Below are 23,215 nucleotides of genomic sequence, written 5' to 3' on the forward strand. Positions count from 1 at the left end.
CACTCCAGTATTCTTGCCTGGAGAATCCCATGGATGGAGGAGCCTGGTGGGCTACAGTCCACAGGGTCACAAAGAGTCAGACATAACAGAGCGGCTTCACTTTCTTTCCAGAAGGTGGCCTTTACTAATTTGGCTTTCAAGTTGGAAAAAGAGAAGTCGATTCCTTGTGAATTCTGCTTTAAAATTTAACCCTCGGGCAGTTAAAGCCTCTTTATCCAAACCGAGTCACCCCTTTATAATCACTCCAAAACACACTTTCAAAACAAAAGTTAGAAAGCCTGTATGATCCATTCTCAAGAAAGATCTCTTTCTGTTCAAAACCCATCCTGACCTTTTTGTTGAAGAAGAACAAAATAATGTAGTAACAAAAACACAAGTGGCTGCCAAAGGAAGAGGAAAAAAAAAAAGAGTTCCTGTAAGGGACTGAAACAATAAATCTCCTCTCTGTTGAACTCCCAAAGGGAGTGTGTGCATTTCCTCCCGTTCTTTATCAGAGCCTCCGAAATAAGTAGGAATGGGCAGTGGCTGTTCACATCCAGCACACCTTTTCCATTTGCTGAGGCCCTGCCAGGCTGGGAGGGTGTTGTCCCTGCCTGATTCTGGAGAGAGGAGCCGCTGTGACCATCCTCGGGCACTATGAAGCTGCTTCAAGGCACCATCTTTTGTCTTCTTCTGTCCAGTATTTCTAGCAATGATCAAATCGCAGGTACCGTTTTCTCTGGTTTTTCTGATGGTGTGGATTAGAAACCACCGGTCAGACGCTCTGAGCCTCAGTTTACCTTCAGGGAGTTTGCCCTGAAATGCAGATGCAGCAGTGCATTTGCTGAGTTGAGTGTGTGTGTGTGGCTGGAGAGTGCACGGAAAAGGCTCCACAGAGAGGATGCTTGTTTTCACTGAAGGAAAACGTTTGCTGCAGCAGCGGCCTTCCAGTGTGTTCCATGGCATCCTAAAGGTGCTGAGTATGTACAGTAGCCTTTTTGGGAAGTCACAATCTGAGGATCATATGCTGGTTAAAAATGGGCTATTTCTCAAAAATGTACTTTTTTCAGATGTAAGTCTAGATATAAGAAGGTTATCATGTATGGAGAAAGGCTGTAATAATCAGAAATGTTGTGTTGCAGTTGCTGGCCAATTATTTGTCCTAACTGTTTTCTGGCTCTGATAAATTGAGAGGTTGGATAAAACTCCCTGGGGAAGTGAATCTTAATATCTTGAGAGGGGAGGGTGAGAAAGGAGGAGAGTCACTTGATTAAAGTGTATAGCACATATCTACACATGTATGTACAATATTTTGCATAACATTTCAGGGAATTTATAGACATTAAAACCCTACTGATTGACTGCAGAATCTGAAACTTAGATAAAGGATATATATATATGCACCTATATAAGCCCTGACTATATTAATAACCAGTTGCAAGAAAGGATTACATTTGACTTTTAACCCTTCCAGAGAGATTTACTGTAAGTAATTAAATTTAATCAATATTTATTAGGCTCCCACCATGTACTTGGCAGTAAAAGGTATGCAAAAATGAGGAAGACATTGTCCTTTCCCACAGTGGTAAATACACAACTGGGAGAAATAAACACATAATTCTAACACAAGACAGATTTAATAAGTGCAAAAACCAAAATACAAAATGCTATCATAAAAGAACACAGTTGAGACACATTAATTCTGACTCTGAGGAGCCCTGGAAAAAAAAAAAAAAAAACCTCAATTCTAATTTTATTTTTCCATGCCCTCCTCTAGGGGATCTTCCTAACCCAGGGATCGAACCCAGGTCTCCCACATTGCAGGTGGACTCTTTACCATCTGAGCTACCAGCACAGCCCTTAATTTTATTTTGCATGTGCTCTTTTCAAAAGTCCACTGATTACAAAATTCCAATTTGCAGTGATTATGTAAGAAAAAATAAACAGACTCCTTCTTGAACAATATTTATCTTTAATTTCTCAAAATATGTGTATACATTTAGGACAAATACCCAAACACTACAAAGTCACATACAATTGATTACAGCCCATCTGGGAGCTTCCAGATTTAAGTTGCAATGGGTATTAAGACCAAAAGTTAGCTTAGATGATTTACAAAGTTCTGATTTTTTTCAGAACAAAAATTATTCATGAGGTGACACAGAAATCAGTGCACTAGCTTATAAGTAACTCTGCAGTTTGCATGGGAGAGATTGATCAGAATCGGTGCTATGAGAAACACTGCTTATAAACACATGTCAGGTCAATGTAAATTCTGAACGTCTGAGTTCAGCTTCTTGCCATCCCAGGTCTGCAAACATCAATAAGTACACTACGTCCCTTGCATTGTTAAACTCTGGATTACATGTATTTTTGAACGCAAATTGGAATAGAATCCATAGAAGCAGGCTGCAAAACCTGATTGTAAGGAAGATGGAAATGTGAAGGATAACCCAGAGATGACCTGGCAGGGTTTTTTTTTTTTTTTTTCTGTTATGGTCATGTTAAGAAAATACCAAGGTCTGTTAGCTCACTGGCAATGATACCAACCTCTCTGTTAGTAGTATCTTCTTTCTAAGGAACTTTTAACCCAACTGAAATAATTTTTCATTTGAGCAGAGACAACAGTTACATAATGACTATCTGCTTCAGCCTCTGTCAATGAGTCTTTGTTAATTTAAGGCAAATGTCTGTAAAATCTACCCCATTTATCCTAGAAAAAGAAGCACTAGCTCCAGAGAGCATAAACTGACCAGCTGAGTGCGGTCCAGAAGGAATTGGAAGAGATTTTCCCATCCACGTATATGATTTTGCTGCACCTGGTTCTGCCTGTTTTATGTTTTCCTTCCCAGATATGGTACAGGAAATGAAGCATTTCCTAAGCTGATTTATTAAGTTCTTTTCCTAATCCCCTGTACCGGAAACACATTGATTTCAAAGCTTTATATGTTCCCCAAGCTTAGAATACTTAACATATTTCATCAGCAGGGTTGATTATAGGGGTACAGAGGGAGGCATTTCATCTGCCTTAAATTCACAAATTGTCAAGAAGGTCCATGCTTTTTTTTTTGGCATGGTAATTTATTCCTAAATAATGATCTTTCAGAGAAATTGACTATTTTTCTTTTTCTTTCTAATTTTTTTGTCAGTCTCAGATTTAAATAAATATAGTCTTTTGTACTCTTTGTAAAAATCAAGGAAATCTTTCTGCATGGCAGTGAGTGACTTTTTCTATTACTTCGTTGGTGGTATAATATTTTACAATCTCTAATTTGGAGATCTGTCTATTGAAATATGTATGGGAGCTTCCTGAAAAGGAACTGTCATTCTTTTTCAAGATTTTCTAAATTGTATTTAAAACTGAACAGACCCCTACAGTGGCTTTTAAGCTCCTCTGGCTTTTAAGTCTAGATCGATGAGTTTTTGACTGTCAGGAATGAGAAAAATTAAATGAAGAAGGAGTCCAAGAAAAAGGAGGCCCTGGAAGTAATTTATTTTTCAAGTGTCATTTGCCTCTTTGAACTTTGCATTAACTTAGGAAAGATTAAAATGTTCAAGGCTTTTGCAAGCAGGGTAAACATCACATTATTGGTATCTAAAGATGAATTTAACTGCTTGTTGAAATTTATTTGTTAGGGGTTGAACATTCTATTTCACAGAGAAAAAACAGATTGAATGCACTATAAGACAGATCCTATGCTAGATGCTGGGGCTTATAGAGATCAATAAGACTCAACTCTTGCCCTAGAAGGGGGGAAGAGAAGGATGAGTCACATAGTTGGCTCATCCTGCAACCCTAACTCTAATCCCAATTTATAAGTTTGATTATATTAGAAGTCTTAAGTAGTAAATAATGTTTATGGAGAATTCACAACTAGCTTAGTTTAGAGTGTAGGAATATCAACAAAGGCTTCACACAAAACTTGAAAAACTGGAGATCCTGGATGGGTGAAATTTCTGAGTCAGAACTTTAAAGCACTATGTTCTTGTCTAGAAATATAAGGAGGTGACAGGTTGGACAGAGGTTAAGTGCTGGAAATATAGTCTCAGAATATGTTGAATGCCAAGGTTAGAAACATTGACTCAGATAGTTAACTATTTTAAAGACTCTAAATGTGTTTGAACATGAGAATTATATATTTGGGGCTATCAGTTGAGAAGATTAATCTGTCAGCAGGATAAAAATTAGACTATTATAGTCAGGATAAATAAAAACTAAAGAAAATGGTGCAAATGGTATTAAAATCAATAAAATGAAAAGAAGGGTCAATGAAGAGCTTTAAGGAGGTAGACAGTTTGTGATTTGACATTATTGACTGATTATGAGAGAAAATAACTGAGACGTAAAGAGAAAGTTATTTGAATAACAGAAATAGGGAAATAGATTGGCACCAGGGCTGGGGAAAGATAGGAGGAAATGATTTAGGTGAATTTGATTTTGGGCATGGTGAGTTTGAAATCCTAATAAAATACTCAAATAGAGGTGGCCAAAGATAGATTAAATTTGTCTGGTGGGTAGTTGCCCACCTGTGCCTGGAGGTGATGGTAAGAAATGACTGTTCTTTACACTTGTTTCCCAAGAGTTTTCAGTCTTGTCCTGCGCAGTGGAAGATTAGCAACATAGAGAAGCAATTTACTTCTCTTCTGAATGCTGATATTTATAACTGACTTGTGGCACTTATTTTCATAGTCATTTGTGTGCATATCTCCTCTACCAGACTACAAGCACCTTGAAAGTAAAGGTCATATTTATTATAACTTGTGTAGTAACAGTTCTAAACATAAGGATATAATAAGCTGAATGAATACCTAAATGCATGACATATTACTCTTTTTTTTTTTTCATTTTTAATGTCTTCATCAGATAATCACTTGTTTATGACCTTGTTTTGTGAAAGGGCTTCCCAGTGGCTCAGAGGGTAAAGAATCTGCCTGCAATGCAGGAGACCTAGGTTTGATCCCTGGGTAGGGAACATTCCCTTGGAGGAGGGCATAGCAACCCATTCCAGTATTCTTGCCTGGAGAATCCCCAGGGACAGAGGATATTGGTGGGCTACAGTCTATGGGGTCATATAGTCAGACATGACTGAGCAACTAACCACACATCTTATCCTTGTGAAAAGGTTATGGACAGGTATGAATCACAGAACATAACATGAAAACAAGTGGATTATTTTGATTCCTGGCTATGTAAGTGAGCACCAAATATAAGGAAAGGGGCTTCTTATCAAAGTAAGTCATTTCCAGACTGTAGCGGAGGAGATGATAGGGATAGGTAGGTGACCTAGTACCAGCTGATAGTAATTTACAGCAAATCTGGAAGGATAAGCTACTCTGACCATAATCATTGGGAGAAAGAATATCTAAATAGAGCTGATTCTGTTGGGTAGGCCAAAAACTTCATTTGGATTTTTCTGTAAGACATTATAGAAAAACCCAAATGAATTTTTGGCCAACTGAATGCTTCGTCTCTTTTTTGGATGTCAAATATTTTATGTAATATTTTCTTAGAGTTATAAATATTCTAGGAGAAACCTTGCTCCTCACGTCTCAAAAATACAAAATGGCTTTTTTTCTTAAAGCAAAGTTCACAAAAGAGAATTTGGAAGAAAATCAAATAAATATCATATATCATTAATTCATATGTTATTTTAGGTAACATTTGAGTTACTTCTCAGATTATCTTACAGATTAAGACCAGATTATCTTACTTATTAGTGCTTCTTAGACACTTACCAATAGAACTTACCTGAGATGGGTGACCTATTGTAAAAAGAGTGAACCAATGTGGAAACAAATTCAATGGAAAAAGTATTCAGTTTCCAAGCCATTTATTTTGCATTTTTTCTTTACTCCACTTTTTTTTTTTTTCCATCAATGATCTCTGTCTAAAAATAGAAGTGGTCATTCTAGAATTTTTATTTTCAAGAGATTCATAACAGTTGTTGTCAGCAAACTGTCTGGCAGTTTTATCTTGCTGATCATAATTATTTATATATTGAGGGAAAAAAAATAAGCATCTGAAGGTTTCAGAGAGCTTCTAATTTACTGGATAATTGCCCATCCTTTCCTTTTCATTGATGAAGTTGTATTTCAAGCTTCAGGGAAATACTTCAATTTGCGAGTAATTGTCTAATCCAAGTTCTTTATATTCTTTTTGTCTTGGTCATTACTTTCCAACTTCCTCTTCACCTTTGAGAACAATTTGAGATATGCTTTTCTAAACACTGAATGTCAAAGCAGGAATTTACTCTAAGCGACATTCCATTCAATTCCTGTGTAATGAATGTCTCCTTTCCTGTTACCGAATTCCTGTGGGTCACTATAGCTCTATCAGGTTAGGATAATAATGCCTGTGGAGTGTTTAGAGAAATTCTTTTAGTTGACAAATAAGATCTTTTTGCTACTGTTGCACATCAGCAGTAGCATAGGAAACATTAGTGATGTCAGTTACATTTATAGAGGCCGCTATATGATTCCACAATTTCAGCAACCATAAAAAAGTAGTTTTCTAAACATCAATAGAGATTTTGTGTCTTGTGGCATGACATATCAGTAGGGATAATCATAACAAGTCTCTAAATAGAAGCAGCTACCAACATCCTCCCTGGATGTGTTTAGTCTAACCATTGCTATGGCAACCTGTCAGGTGTAGCTTGACAGTATCTTGTCTCACATGAATGAGTATCTCTTGCTTTCCTGTCTGCTGTTGTTCTGATCCTAAGGCATGCTTCACTTACAGAGCCCTGCCTGGCACGGTTGGGTATCTGAGCTAGACGTATAAGAGCCTTTACACTCTAGCCTTTGCCAAAAAAAAGAATGGGACCAGTGAACGCTTTCCTTTTCTATGGCTGCTCCAGTTTCACCGTTTTAGTTCTCTACTCTTCCTGAGATTACTTTCCTCTACAAACTGTACACAAACCCTTGTTTGGCTCTGCTTTTTGAGGAAGCCAGGATTTATAATTTTTTGATGGGAACATTTTGGTTTGGATGATAATGTATACAAATTATACCAGAATTTCTCTGATACTCTAATTGATATTCACTACCTTTCCTCCTCTTCACTTCAAGAAAAAAAAAATCTAAAAAGCTTTTGTTGAATAAGTTAAACAGTATTCCAAGCAGGTCCTTTTCTAAGGCAATCGTCTGTCTATATAGTCAGTAATGAATTATATTGTAAGGTCGATAGTCAAAATGTCAATGACATTGATTTTTCTCTTAATGTTCTGTTCATCTGAAATGTGGCTACCCACTCCAGTATTCTTGCCTGGAGAATTCCATGGACAGAGGAGCCTGGTGGGCTACAGTCTGTGGGGGTCACAAAGAGTTGGACACGACTGAGTGACTAATACTTTCACTTTCATCTGAAATGTAAAGTGATTTTTATTCTGTTTAGTCAGTCATATTCTGGCCCCAACCTAAATTAGTTGTGTCAAAACCCAGAGAATGGCGATCACACTGGGTCTGGTCTAAGTTAACCCAGATAAATATTGTCACAACATCTACTGACATCTACTGTTTGTGGTGGCTGGCACTTTACATGCCTTCTATCACAACATTTCAAGGCCTGTTTTATCATTTCCATTTTACTGATTATAACACTGAGGCTTGGAGAGAGTTGAAGTTATCATAGAGTGATAGTGCTTAAAATCAGAGAACATTGTTCTTCAAAATTTCCCTTCTAGCTTGCTGTCCTCCAGTGTAGTGCAACTGCAATAAGTTGAGTTTTTCTAACTGAAAAGATTAAGGGTAGAGACTCACTACTTGAGTAATTTAAAAGCACTGCTGCCTCTCATAACACCTTCAGTACTTGTAAATGTTTGCAATGAAAGAATTTCTACTTAGTGATAATTAGCCTCTGAATATCCTGAATTCAATTAATTATTAATGATTGAGTTGAAAGAAATTTTAGGCATTTCCCTACCTACCCACTATTGTGTTGGTTGAAAAAAATGTTCTTTGTTCTAATATAAATATCAGTGAAGCTAATATAGGACTTAAAAGAGAAGGAAAGAAGTGAAAAGGAAATAACTATTAGTAATTAATTACCTAGTGTCACATTTATAATTCTTCTGGAGCCAGACAGTCTGGATTCAAATTCCAGCTCTGCCACTTACTTTCTGTGTGAACTTGGGCAAGTTACTTAACCTTCAACTTTCTCAGCTATAAAACATGGATGAATACAGTCTTACCTCATGGGGACATTAGAAAGATCATGTGAGGTAATATACATAAACACCAAGAATAGTATTCCAGTGTATAGTGACTCTATGTTTTACTGAACTTGAGAACTCAGAATCCTACATTTTATAATATCCCATTCCTTAGATAAACTACTTCATTGCCAAGTTGATTTCAATCTAGGATCAGCAAATATTTAAATATTTACAATGTGGATTCTCACAAAGAGAAAAATCAGCACATAAAAAATTTTCACAATGGAACTGATGTTGGATTGGAATATGATTGCCAGTTATGTTCTTAACCACATTATATACAGGCACAATTTGACATATACAAACTGGTGTATTATCTAGTATGCCTTTAAGATTTGTAAGTTATTTAACTCCATGTATAAACTAATCACTCAAATTAATAAGCAAAATTGTATATGTATTTAATGAAAATTCTAACTTTTCAGACTGAGATTGTCAACTTTCTCAAATATGATTTCCTGTCTTAAAGTATTGAGCATTGATTACTCTGAGAGGTGGGATATGTTGGTGGAAGGAACTTTGGTCTTAATGTGAGAATCAACTTTGGATCCAGCTTCTTAGTATGCTGCTGCTGCTGCTGCTGCTAAGTCACTTCAGTCATGTCCGACTCTGTGCGACCCCATAGACGGCAGCCCACTAGGCTCCTCTGTCCCTGGGATTCTCCAGGCAAGAATACTGGAGTGGGTTGCCATTTCCTTCTCCAATGCATGAAAGTGAAAAGTGAAAGTGAAGTCGCTCAGTCGTGTCCGACTCCTAGCGACCCCATGGACTAGAGCCTACCAGGCTCTTCCGTCTATGGGATTTCCCAGGCAAGAGTACTGGAGTGGGGTGCCATTGCCTTCTCCAATGCATGAAAGTGAAAAGTGAAAAAAAGTGGGCCAAAATCCTATATGCTTGTTATCTTCAGTTTCTATATCTAAAAATGAGAAAAACAATCATTGCTGACAGAATACTGCTGTTAAATGCTAAGTGGAAAACCTATTTTAGATGCTCTGTAGGTCATAAATCACTATTAAAATTTAGTTATTAATATGCAACCTAATATTTAACTCATGAAATCAACAGATGAAGAACACATTTCATAAATTTGAGAATTCTTTCTAACTGGCTGGGCCTTTAACTGCCAACCCATTATAACTGTTTGAATCATATATCTTTAAATATGTTTATGGCTGCTACACATTCAAATTACCATGTGTTGAAATCATACCCGAGTTATAAAAATCACACACACAAAACACAGGAAATCATTTGTATCACACATTGAACTTATTTTTAACTGAAGTGGGAAAAGAAATTATTTTGTGTGTATATGTTTGTGTGTTTGTATATGTGTGGTTCGAACCGTGAAGTCAGACCTCCAGGGAATTTAGAAAGTGTCAGGACATACATACTGAACTCTCAGACACTTACCCTGGGGAGCTGAGGCCACTCCTGCAGTTGTCAGCTCAAGGCTATTGTGACTATCCCTCTATCCCACAATGAGACATCCCCTAATTATCCCTCCTTCCAAAAATCCAGTGGGTTTTTTTTCTTTAATTTTCTTTTAATTAATTTATTTTTTAATAAAGGATAATTGCTTTACAGAATCCTGCTGTTTTCTGTCAAACCTCAACATGAATCAGCCATCAATTCAGTTCAGTTCAGTCGCTCAGTCATGTCTGACTCTTTGTGACCCCAAGAATCACAGCACGCTAGGCCTCCCTGTCCATCACCAGCTCCCGGAGTTCACTCAGACTCACATTCATCGAGTCAGTGATGCCATCCAGCCATCTCATCCTCTGTTGTCCCCTTCTCCTCCATAGGTATACATATATCACCTCCCTTTTGAACCTCCCTCCCATCTTCCTTTCCATTCTACCCCTCTGGTTCATACAGAGCCCCTATTTGAGTTTCTGAGACATACAGCAAATTCCTGTTGGCTATCTATTTTACATATGGTAGTGTAAGTTTCCATGTTACACTTTCCATACATCTCACCCTCTCCTCCCCTCTCCCCATGTCCGTAAGTCTGTTCTCTATGTCAGTTTCTCCATTGTTTCCCTGTAAATAAATTCTTCGGTACTATTTTTCTAAATTCCATATATACGTGTTAGAATACAATATTTATCTTTCTCTTTCTGACTCACTTCACTCGGTATAATAGGTTCCGGGTTCATCTACCTCATCAGAACTGACTCAAATGCATTCCTTTTTATGGCTGAGTAATATTCCATTGTGAATAGGTACCACATTTCTTTATCCATTCATCTGTTGATGGACATCTAGGTTGCTTCCATGTTCTAGCTATTGTAAATAGTTCTTCAGTGAACAATGGGATATGTGTCCTTTTCAGTTTTAGTTTCCTCAGGGTATATGCCTAGAAGTGGGATTGTTGGGTCATATGGTGGTTTTATTCCTAGTTTTTTAAGAGATCTCCATTCTGTCTTCCATAGTGGCTATATCAATTTACATTCCCACCAACAGTGCAAGAGTGTTCTCTTTTCTCCACACCCTCTCCAGTATTTATTATTTGTAGACTTTTTGATGATGGCCATTCTGACTGATACGAGATGATATCTCATTGTAGTTTTGATTTGCATTTCTCTAATAATGAGCACTGTTGAGCATCTTTTCATGTCTTTGTTACCCATCTGTATGTCTTCTTTGGGGAAATGTCTGTTTAGGTCTTTTCCCCACTCTTTGATTGGGTTGTTTGTTTTTCTGGTATTGAGTTGTATGAGCTGCTTGTATATTTTGGAAATTAATCCTTTGTCAGTTGTTTCATTTGCTATTATTTTCTTCTATTCTGAGGGTTGTCTTTTCATCTTGCTTATAGTTTTCTTTGCTGTGCAAAAGCTTTTAAGTTTGATCAGGTCCCACTTGTTTACTTTTGTTTTTATTCCCATAACTCAAAAACTATGAGATGAGTCATAGAGAATCATGCTTTGTTTTATGTCCTCCAGTGTTCTGCCTCTGTTTTCCTCTAAGAGTTTTATAGTTTCTGGTGTTACATTTAGGTCTTTAATCCTAAATTATGAGTTTATTTTTGTGTATGGTGTTAGGAAGTGTTCTAATTTCATTCTTTTACATATGGCTGTCCAGTTTTCCCAGCACCATTTTTTGAAGAGGCTGTCTTTGCCCCATTGCATATTCTTGCCACCTTTGTCAAAAATAAGATACCCATAGGTACATGGGTTTATTTCTGGGCTTTCTATCTTGTTCCATTTGTTTATATTTCTGTCTTTGTGCCAGTACTATACTGTCTTGATGACTGTAGCTTTGTAATACAATCTAAAGTCAGGAAGGCTGATTCCTCCAGCTCCATTCTTCTTTCTCAAGACTGCTTTGGCTATTCGGGATCTTTTATGTTTCTATATGGATTGTGAAATTTTTTGTTATAGTTCTGTGAAAAATGCCATTGGTAATTTGATAGGGGTCACATTGAATCTGTAGATTGCATTTGGTAGTATAGTCATTTTCACAATATTTATTCTTCCTATCCAGGAACATGGAATATATATCTCCCTATTTGTTTATGTCATCTTTGATTTCTTTCATTGGGGTCTGATAATTTTCTATGTACAGTTCTTTTGTTTCCTTAGGTAAGTTTCTTCCTGGATATTTAATTCTTTCTGTTGCAATGTTGAATGATATTTATTTCTTAATTTCTCTGATTTTTCATTGTTAGTATGTAGAAATGCAAGTCATTTATTTGTATTGATTTTTGTATCCTGCAATTTTGCTAATTCACTGATTAGCTCTAGTAATTGTCTGATAGTATCTTTAGGGTTTCCTATGTACTCTATCATGTCATCTGCAAACAGTGAGAGCTTTACTTCTACTTTTCCAACCTGGATTCATTTTATCTCTTTTTCGTCTCTTATTGCTGTAGCTAGGACTTCCAGAGCTATGTTGAATAATAGTGGTGAAAGTGGGCACCATTGACTTGTTCCTGATCTTAGGGGGAATACTTTCAGTTTTTTACCATTGAGAATAATGTTTTCTGTAGGCTTATCATATATGGCCCTTAGTATGTTGAGGTAGGTTCCTTCTATGCTCATTTTTTGAAGAGTTTTAATCATAAATGGGTGCTGAATTTTGTCAACAGCTTTTTCTGCATCTGTTATCATATGGTTTTTTATCTTTCAATTTGTTAATATGGTGTATCACATTGTTTTATTTGTGTATATTGAGTAATCCTTGCATCCCTGGAATAAACTCAACTTGATCATGGTGTATGAGCTTTTTAATGTGTTGCTGAATTGTGTTTGCTGAATGTTTGTTGAGGATTTTTACATCTTTGTTCATCATTGATATTGGCATGCAGTTTTATTTTCTGTTTTTTGGTGTCTTTTTCTGGTTTTGGTATCAGAGTAATGGTGGCCTCTTAGAATGAGTTTGGAAGTGTTCATTCCTCTGCAATTTTTAAAAACAGTTTTAGAAGGATAGGCATTAGCTCTTCTCTAAATGTTTGATACAATTCTCCTGTGAAGCCATCTGATCCTGGGCTTTTGTGTTTTGGGAGATTTTTGATCATAGCTTCAATTTCAGTGCTTGTAAATGGGTTGTTCATAATTTCTATTTTTTCCTGGTTTAGTCTTGGGAATTTGAACTTTTCTAAGAATCTGTCCATTTTTTCCAGGTTATCTATTTTATTGCCATGTAGTTGTTCATAATAGTCTCTTATAATCCTTTGTATTTCTGTATTGTCTGTTGTAGCCTCCCCTTTTTCATTTCTAATTTTGTTGATTTGATTCTTCTCTTTTTTTTCTTGATGAGCCTGGCTAAAGGCTTGTCAATTTTGTTTATCTTCTCAAAGAACCAGCTTTTAGTTTTATTAATCTACTATGCTTCTTTTATTTCTTTTTCATTTATTTCTGCTCAGATCTTTATGAGTTCTTTCCTTCAACTAACTTTTTTTTTCTTATTTTTCCAGTTGTTTTAGATGTAAAGTTAGGTTGTCTATTCAATATTTTTCTTGTTTCTTGAGGTGGGATTGTATTGCTCTTACAACTACCTTTGCTGTATCCCATAGGTTTTGAGTTGTCATGTTTCCATTGTTATTTGTTTCTAGAAATTTTTTAATTCCCTTTTTGATTTCTTCAGTAACCTGTTGATTATTTAGAAATGTGTTATTTAGTCTCCATGTATCTGTTTCTTACAGTTTTTTTTTCTTGTAATTGTTATCTAGTCTCATAGCATTGTGCTCAGAGAAGATGCTTGATATGATTTCAATTTTCTTAAATTTACTTTGTGGTTTGATTTGTGACCCAAGATGTGGTCTATCCTGGAGAATGTTCCATGTGCACTTGAGAAGAAGGTGTATTCTTCTGCATTTAGGTGGAATGTCCTGAAGATATCAATGAGATCCATCTCATCTAAGTATCATTTAAGACTTGTGTTTGTCATTAATTTTCTGTTTTGATGATCTGTCCATTGGTGTGAGTGAGATGTTAAAGTCTCCTACAATTATTATGTTACTGTCAATTTCTCCTTCTATGTCTGTTTCTGTTTGTCTTATGTATTGAGGGTTTCCTATGTTGGTTGCATAAATATTTACAATTGTTATGTCTTCCTCTTGAATTCATTCCTTGATCCTTATGTAGTGTCCTTCCTTATCTCTTGTAATATTCTTTATTTTAAGGTCTATTTTGTCTGATATGAAGATTGCTACTCCAGCTTTCTTTTGCTGTCCATTTGCATGGAATGTATTTTCCATCCTCTCACTTTCGGTCTAAATGTGTCTTTAGGTCTGAAGTGGGTTTCTTGTAGACAGCATACATATTGGTATTGTTTTTGTATCCATTTAGCCAGTCTGTGTCTTTTGATTGGAGCATTTAATCTGTTTACATCTAAAGTAATCATTGATATATATGTTCCTATTGCCATTTTCTTAATTGTTTGGGGTTGATTTTGTAGATCTTTTCCTTTTGTTGTATTTCTTGACTATGTAAGTCCCTTTAACATTTGTTGTAAAGCTGGTTTGGTGGTACTGAATTCTCTTAACTTTTGCTTGTCTGAAAAGCTTTTTATTTCTCCGGCAATTTTGAATGAGATCCTTGCTGGGTATGGTAATCTTGGTTGTAGATTTTTCCCTTTCAGTACTTTAAATATATCCTGCCATTCCCTTCTGGCCTGAAGAGTTTCTGCTGAAAGATCAGCTGTTAAGCATATGGGGTTTCCCTTGTATGTTACTTGTTGCTTCTCCCTTGCTGCTTTTAATAATATTTCTTTGTGTTTAGTCTTTGTTAGTTTGATTAGTATGTGTCTTGGGGTGTTTCTCCTTGGGTTTATCCTGTATGGGACTCTTTGTGCCTCTTGGACTTGATTGACTATTTCCTTTTCCATGTTGGGGATATTTTCATCTATAATCTCTTCAAAAGTTTTCTTGGACCCTTTCTTCTCTTCTTTTTCCAGGACCCCTATAATTCAAATGTTGACATGTTTGATATACTCCCAGAGGTCTCTTAAGACTATCCTCAGTTCTTTTCATTCTTTTTACTTTATTCTGCTCTTCAGAAGTTATTTCCACCATTTATCTTCCAGGCTCACTGATTTGTTCTTCTGCTTCAGATATTCTTCTATTAATTCCTTCTAGAGTATTTTTAATTTCAGTAATTATGTTGTTTTTCTCTGTATGTTTATTATTTAATTCTTCTCAGTTCAGTTCAGTCACTCAGTCGTGTCTGACTCTTTGCGACCCCATGAATCGCAGCACACCAGGCCTCCCTGTCCATCACCAACTCCTGGAGTTCACTCAGACTCACGTCCATCGAGTCAGTGATGCCACCCAGCCATCTCATCTTCTGTCGTCCCCTTCTCCTCCTGCCCCCAATCCCTCCCAGCATCAGAGTCTTTTCCAAAGAGTCAACTCTTCGCATGAGGTGGCCAAAGTACTGGAGTTTCAGCTTTAGCATCATTCCTTCCAAAGAAATCTCAGGGCTGGTCTCCTTCATAATGGACTGGTTGGATCTCCTTGCAGTCCAAGGGACTCTCAAGAGTCTTCTCCAACACCACAGTTCAAAAGCATCAATTATTTTGGTGCTCAGCTTTCTTCACAGTCCAACTCTCTAGGTGGTAATTCTTCTAGGTGTTTGTTAATTGATTCTTGCATTTCTCCATTTTGCTCTCAAGGTTTTTGATCATCTTTACTATCATTATTCTGAACTATTTTTCAGATAGTCTGCCTATTTCCTCTTAATTTATTTGGAGTTCTGTGTTTCTGGTTTGTTCCTTTGTTTGCGTAGTATTTCTCAGTCTTTTCATTATTTGTTTTTTAACTTCTTGTGTTTGAGGTCTCCTTTTCCCAGACTTCAAGGAAAGTTGAATTCTTTCCTTGAAGAAGGTTGAATTCTTTCTTCCTTTTGGTTTCTATCCTCCTAAGGTTAGCACAGTGGTTTGTGTAAGCTTTGCATAGGATGAGATTTGTGTTGAGTTTTTGTTTGTTTGTTTTTCCTCTGATGGGCAAGGCTGAGTGAGGTTGTAATCCTGTCTGCTGAAGATTGGGTTTGCATTTTTGTTTTTTTTGTTGTTTAGGTGAAGCATCCTGCACAGGATGCTACTGGTGGTTGGATGGTGCCAGGTTTTGTATTCAAGCGGTTTCCTTTGTGGGAGTTCTCACTAATTGATACTTCCTAGGGTTAGTTCTCTGGTAGTCTTGGATATTGGAATCAGTGCTCCTACTCCAAAGGCTCAGGCTTGATCTCTGATCAGGAATGAAGATTCCATAAGTGGTTTGTTATGGTATTAAGTGAGATTAAAACAAATATCCAAAAATGAGAAACCAAAGATGAACCCCATACAAATGGCAGTTACAAAATCAGGCAAATGATAATTAAAATAATGGAATATACACATATACATATGCACCTATGAGCAAAGTCAAAATAGTCCAACAAAAATAAAGTACTGTAGGTAGACCAGGCAAAGAAATAAAAAATTATATTTACCAGTTAAGAAGAAAACTAACTAAAGCACAAACTGGAAAAGAAAACTAAACAAGATGCCAAGTGGGGAATAAAACAATGAAAACAACCTAACAAATATGTTGAGAGGAAAGAAAAGAAAGAAAGAATAGATATCCAAAGTTAAATAGAGGTAGATAAAGAAGGTTTATATACATTAAAGATTAGCTGCAAGGGGGAAAGAACAGTAGGAAAGGCAAACAAAGGAATAAATGTAGAAAAAATAGGTTTAAAAAATTTTAAGTTATAAAGAGAAAAGACAAAAAAAAGGGGGGGAGGAGAAAAGAAAAAAGGGGGGGGAAAAAGGAAAACTCCACAGAACTGCAAAGTGCAACACAGAGGCAGAGGTTTATAACAACAATAAAAAGTATGACTGAATGTACACAGATAGATATACACCCATAAACAAAATCAAAACAGTCCAACAAAAATAAAGTACAATGGATTGACCCAGTGAACAAAGGAAACCAAAAATTATATCTACAAGAACAAAACTAACTAAAGCACAAACTGGAAAACAAAACTAAAGCAAGGTGCCAACTGGAGAATAAAACAATGGAAATAAAACTAATAAATATATTGACAGGAAAGAGAGAAAGAAAAGAAAGAATAGATATGCAAAGTTAAATAGAGGTAGATAAAGAAGATTTATATATGTTGAAGATTAACTGCAAGGGGAAAACAACAGTAGGAAAAGAAAACAAAGGAATAAATGCAGAAAAAATAATAGTAGGTTTAAAAAATTAAAATTAAAAAAAAAAAAGAAGAAGAAAGGGAAAACTCCATAGAACTGAAAAATCCAACATAGAGGCAGAGGTTTATAAGAAGTATAAAAATTGTGACTAAGGAAAAAACAAAGCAAGCTCAAAAGCTTAATTGGATTTCTTAGTGCCAATAAAATTGACAACTACAATACAGGGGGGTGGGGAAAGGGGGACAAATCCAAAAGAATCTACAGAATAAGTCAAAAAATAAGAATAATAAATGTTTTTCTTGAGTCAGTGCTGTCAGAGTCCTTTCCCTCGCTGGGAGTCACAGTCCAGCTCACCTCCCTAGGATGCCCTCCAACACTGCGCTGGTCTCTGGACCTGCTGTGGGGGCAGCTCAGATTCTAATCTGGTCCTACTCCTGTGTGTTCTTGCTGCCAATATCCGCAGCTATCAAAACTAGTGCCTTTTCTTTTGTGGGAGTTCTCAATGTCCTTTTATATATTCCATAGACACAGTCTGTCTAGGTGATCATGTGGATTTAGTCTGCAGCTTGTACAGCTGGTAGGAACGTTTGGGGTCTTCTTCCTTAGCCACACTGCCCCTGGTTTTCAATTGTGGTTTTATTTCCACCTCTACATGTGGGTCATCCACTGGAGTCTGCTCCTGAGGCTGCCCTGGAGGACTTGGGTTTGGTCCTGTGAGGGCCAGGTGTGGAGGTGGTGCAGCTGCTTGGGTCTCAGGGGTTCTGGCAGCACCAGGTACTCAGGGGGATTAGAGGCTAGGGCAGCAGGAAATATAGTGCTCTAGAAGAGTATGACAACCAGAATTGGTCAATACACTCCAGTATTCTTGCCTGGAGAACCCCCTCTCTGACAGAGAAGCCTGGCAGGCCACAGTCTACAGGGTCACAAAGAGTTGGACATAACCAAAGCAACCCTGTGCACATATATGCAAGACTTTTTTTTTTTTTCATGTAGCAGCTCTGCCCCAGTGAGAGTTGAGAGTAAAGATGGCACAGCTGCTTGACTTGTGGGGACCCTGGCAGTGCCAAGTGTGCAGGAACACAGACTGACTCTGCCACAGGAGTTATGGCCCTATCAGAGTCTTTTTTTGAGCCTCTTGTAGCTGATGAGCAGAAGGCCTCTTTGGCCAGTCTTTCTCCGTAGCTCTGCCCATTAAGGCACTTAGAGGGCTCCCTTGCCTGAGGTCCTTCTCTGTTGTTCGGCACATCAGGCACATAGAGGGGCCCTCCAGGCTGGGGTCCTATTTTGTAGATCAGTGCTTCAGGCACTTGAAGGGGCACCCTGGGTGGGGTCCTACTCTGTAGTTCAGTGCATCACGTGTTTGATGGGCCAGCCTCTCTGTTGTTCAGCTGCTGATGCTGGCGTGTGGGGAGAGAGTCTATGGTGATGGCTCCACCCTTTACATGTGACTTAGCTGTACTGCCTTGCTTTCATGGCTGCCTGGTTTTCCTCCACTGGCATTTCCCACCACAATCTCCTCCCTCACATCCCCTCAATCTGTCTCTCTGCAGTCAACAGCAGCCCTCACCCTGGGATTGCTCCACAATCCAACTCCAGCTCCCAGCTGCTGTGCCTTCCAGGGGACCAGCGTTCCTGTCCAGTATATGTATGGCTGCAGCAAGGACTGTCTGATTCTCATTCCATTTAGGCTGCCACAGATCAGTTTTTTCACTCTCAGCCTTAAATGTTTCTCCTCTAACTCAGACAGTTGCCCCTTTGTGGGGATCAGACCCCTGCTTCAGTTCCCCCACCCACCAAGGGCAGGTGCAGTCCTACTAACACTCCTGTTTTTCCCCCTAGTTCCTTTATCCTACCGAGTTTTGCATGGTTCTATATACTCTTTTCCACTGGTCAGGTACTCATTTCTGCTCTCAGCTGGTGTTCTGCATGCACTTCTGTGTCTGAAGGTGTATACATCAGGAGATCTATCCATGGAGAGAGATGTACCCCATGTCCACCTATTCCTCCACCATCTTCGTATCTCTGCAAATCCAGGTTTAAAAGTGAGAATCATCTTTTTAAATGAATAGAATCAACTACTTTAAAAGTTTAGTAATAGTAATTGCATTATTGTGATGAAGATAATTAAATTATATGAGTCAATAAGCTTTTCCTTATTTTTCATTTTCTAACAGTCTCATTTGTTGGGTACAAGTTTTATATCAAGGTTTAAAACTCTACAGATTTGCAAAATAGAAGAAAGAAAAATGACAGTGCTATCTATTACTTAAAAACCTGTTCAATTCAGTTCAGTTCAGTCGCTCAGTCGTGTCTGACTCTTTGCAACCCCATGAATTGCAGCACACCAGGCCTCCCTGTCCATCACCAACTCAAACTCATGTGCATAGAGTCAGTGATGCCATCCAGCCATCTCATCCTCTGTCGTCCCTTTCTCCTCCTGCCCCCAATCCCTCCCAGCATCAGGATCTTTTCCAGTGAGTCAACTCTTCACATGAGATGGCCTAAGTATTGGAGTTTCAGCTTTAGCATCAGTCCTTCCAATGAACACCCAAAACTGTAAAAACCTGTTAGTAGACTATTACAACCCAACAGAATATAGATCTCTTGGAAGCAAAGACAGCATCTATTGATTATGGTTTTTTTCTGAATATTTGTCTTTGGGCACACGGGTGATGCTTACTAGTTCTTGCTTTAATTTGAAAACCTATATTTCTTAAAAAATCAGCAGAGTTTAAAATAGCAAGGCATTCCTGGATTTGTTTTCAGTAACTGAAGGACAGTATTTTTTTTATCCAAGGCCTGTGTTGGGGAGAAGCTGTGTGTGTCATTTTGGGATACTCTCTTGATTGGCTCAACTTGTTTGATTTGCTTTATGAAGCTGACCTGCTGTCTTTTTGTTGTATAAATAGCAGAAAGCGCCTGCCTTTAGTTTATATTGACTGTCCAAATCACAAAAGAATGGAGTAATTATCTGAATGCAAGTATTGAATCATTCCTTTGTCTTGCTCACAAGAAAAAATTGATATCCTATTATTCTGGGCACCGTTCATCAGGTACTCCTGAATCATTTAGGTCAGACTTATCCTCACCCCCATTATAAAATTATAGAAATTCAAGACACACTAGTTACAGATTTCACCTTTCCATTTCTGAAGGCATCGTTCAGAATGCTGAATAAATAACTTTGTCCTAACTAATCCATTTTAAAAGTAAAGTCATCCAATAATTCAGTTATTCCTAGGTTTTAAAATTATCACTGATCAATAAATAATCAAAAGCTCTGAGGGCACTTGACATGGGACTAACAGCTTTTTACTTTGTCAAGTAAGACACAGAAATCCTACAATGTATATACTATTTGTGAGTGTATTTCATAAGGAAAGGCTTGTTGTTGTTCCACCCCTCAGTCATGCCTGACTCTTTGGAACCCCATGGACTGAAGCATGCAAGGTTTCCCTATCCTTCACTGTCTCCCAGAATTTACTCAGATTCATGCCCATTGAATTGGTGATACTACCTAGCCATCTCATCCTCTGTTGCCCTCTTCTTCTTTTGCCTTCAATTTTTAGAAAAGAAGCTTTCTTCATTAGAAAAGACCCTGATACTGGGAAAGATTGAAAGCAAAAGAAAGCCTACTTTATACATAGGTCTATATACTTGGAATTTAATACTGTTCTTATCCTTTCTTCTCATTGAACTCTGGCTGGTGTCACAGGCCAACTCTGTGCAGTTGTGAGGGGTGTACTGTCCTCTGAACCAAGACTCATTGGTTTTAGTCACCAGTGACCATGGATTCACTGCGTGACTGAGCCAAGCAATCTTTTAACCTCTCAACACTTTCATTTCTCCATCTATAGAATGATGCAGTTTGACTAAATGGTACTGAAGTTCTCTTTCAGATCTCCAATTGCATTATCTTACTATAACATGCAGTTTCTGTGTATTTAGCCTCAAGTTATCTTGCTTCATTTTCATTCTGTTATTGCCAGATATGTTCATTCTGGAGCAAGATATCCAATTCTGTTCCTTAATGTTTACCTCCTTCGGGAATTTTCAGCTAGGACTATTAGAACAGATCTGCTTTGCATGGAGAAGAGCCAATTCTCTGCCATGAGCAATATTTCTCAGAGTGCACAACATAAAAGACATTATCCCCACCACGTTTTTCTACATGGCATTATTTGTACTTGGTTTGGATGAGGGAGGGATAGAAAAAAAAAAAGGACTGAGAGAAAGAGAGAGGGAAACTCACATCAACAAAAGATTGAGAGTAAAAAGAAGGTTAAAAGAAATTGAGAAAGCGATTGAGAGTGGGAGAGAGAGCCTTTTTGAAAGAGAGCCTCTTCTCCTTGGAATGGAAAAAAGGTCAAGAATGACATGAATGAGACCAAACTTCAAAAGGGAGGAGTTATATGCATACGTGAAAACATCTACTTCTGCTTTATTGACTACACCAAAGCCTTTAAGTGTATTAATCACAACAAACTGTGGGAAATTATTAAAGAGATGGGAATACCAGACCACCTTACCTGCCTCTTGAGGAACCTGTACGTATGTCAAAAAGCAACAGTTAGAATTGCACATGGAAAATGGACTGGTTCCAAACTCGGAAAGGAGTACCTCAAGACTATATTGTCACCATGTTTGTTTAACTTATATGCAGAGTACACCATGAAAAATGCTGAGCTGAATGAAACACAAGCTGGAATCAAGATTTCTGGGAGAAATATCAATAACCTCAGATATGCAGATGACACCACCATTATGGCAGAAAGTGAAGAGGAACTAGAAAGCCTCTTGAGGAAAGTGAAAGAGGAGAGTGAAAGCTGGCTTAAAACTCAACATTCAAAAAACTGAGGTCATGGCATCCGGTCCCATCACTTCACGCCAAAGAGATGGGGAAACAATAGAAACAGTGACAGACTTCATTTTCTTGGGCTCCAAAATCACTGCAGATGGTAGCTGCAGCCATGAAATTAAAAGGTGCCTGCTCCTTGGAAGGAAAGTTATGACCAACCTAGACAGCATATTAAAAAGCAGAGACATTACTTTGCAGACAAAAAAAAACTTAGTTTAAAAAAAAAATGAGAAGGGGAGGGAGATTGATGGACAGATGGAGAGACATTCTAAACACTCTTAATGATTTGGGAAGAACTTCTCCCATAGGCCCTCTATTGACTCTTAAGACCTGAGACTTTGTTCTTTCTTATCATTAAATCTCTGGCCAGGTCCTCATTCATCCATCCATTGCTTCTTTTAAATGCTGAAATTTTTCAAAACCTATCAAATATTTCATTTAATCTTTACCATTACCCAGGGGATTGGACAAAGCTAGTATTATTTGTGCTCATTATCAGAGGAGAAAAGCCTAAGGACATGCATTTTGTGACTCAAACCTCAATGTTTATTACTCATAAGAATCACCCAAAGTATCTATTAAAATATTTTTTTCCTAATGCTCACTCCCAGTGATATCCAGACCACCCCCTTTGAGTAACACCCAGAAAAATATGTTTCCAGTAATTAACTGCAGATAATTGTGGCACACTCATACATTGACACGCACTCCGGGAAATCCTGGAGTAGACTCAAATTGTGACTAGTCATCTGAACTCTTTTCACTGTCGCTTACCAGCAGGATAACCAAAAGTGTTTATCTTTCAGAAAAGTGCTAGGCTGTAGTACCTTCAGGGAAAATTTTGGTTTTAATTCAGTGTAATCTACTTTTTTTTTTTTTGCTCATGCTACTTTAGGATAACAGGAAATTTGACTTGGCCAAGACAAATATTAGTGGAAACATTGAGATCTCCCTGGTCACATAGACTCAAATTTCAGCTTTTTTAGATCATCTCTTTATAAGGAGATACTCTTCACTCTCAATTCATTGTAAGATCTTATTGCTTTCAATGCTACTATTCATTTCCCTTCTTTTTCATTGACACCAAAAGACCATGAGCTTCTGCTGAATAGGCTGCTCAAGAAAATTAGCCTCCTTGACTAATGGTTTGATTACAGAAACAGATAGAGTAATCCTATCGAAGTTTCAAGTGGGGTCAGGATGTGTTTGATAATCCATAGAGCCAGAGGAGTTTGAGAAAGTAGGGAGGATGAAATGACTAGCATTGGAGCATGAAGAAAAATGGAGAAGCTGTGAGGCTACAAATCTGGCCTAATTTTACAGGAAAAATTCTAGCATTAGAAAACGACTAACTGAAATCTGTAAACTGGTCATTATCATGCTCTTACTTTATAAATCAGGATAGGAAGAAGTCAACAGCCTCTGCTCCAGAGTTTCACAAGCTAGAAACATCTAATATCTAACAAGCAGACGTGTGTTGTTTGGCCACAATGTTTTATGGCTGCACGCATGTGTGCTAAAT

General features: G+C 37.6%; 1 protein-coding gene across 6 annotated transcripts in view; it reads left to right on the plus strand.

Moving 5' to 3' along the window:
* Window positions 1-459: 459 nt before the first annotated feature.
* EMCN (endomucin) overlaps window positions 460-23,215 on the plus strand; it is a 128,138-nt gene continuing 105,382 nt past the window's right edge. For 2 of the 6 annotated variants that reach the window (XM_027543977.1, XM_027543978.1), the window contains exon 1: window positions 461-706. In XM_027543977.1, coding sequence (XP_027399778.1) covers window positions 637-706 — 70 coding nt within the window. In that variant the 5' untranslated portion in view covers window positions 461-636. Of the gene's footprint in view, window positions 707-23,215 lie in introns of all 6 variants that reach the window. The other 4 variants (XM_027543975.1, XM_027543980.1, XM_027543976.1 and 1 more) reach the window with 3 other exon arrangements.

This window comes from Bos indicus x Bos taurus, chromosome 6, assembly GCF_003369695.1.
Source record: "Bos indicus x Bos taurus breed Angus x Brahman F1 hybrid chromosome 6, Bos_hybrid_MaternalHap_v2.0, whole genome shotgun sequence".
Lineage (NCBI taxonomy): Eukaryota > Metazoa > Chordata > Mammalia > Artiodactyla > Bovidae > Bos > Bos indicus x Bos taurus.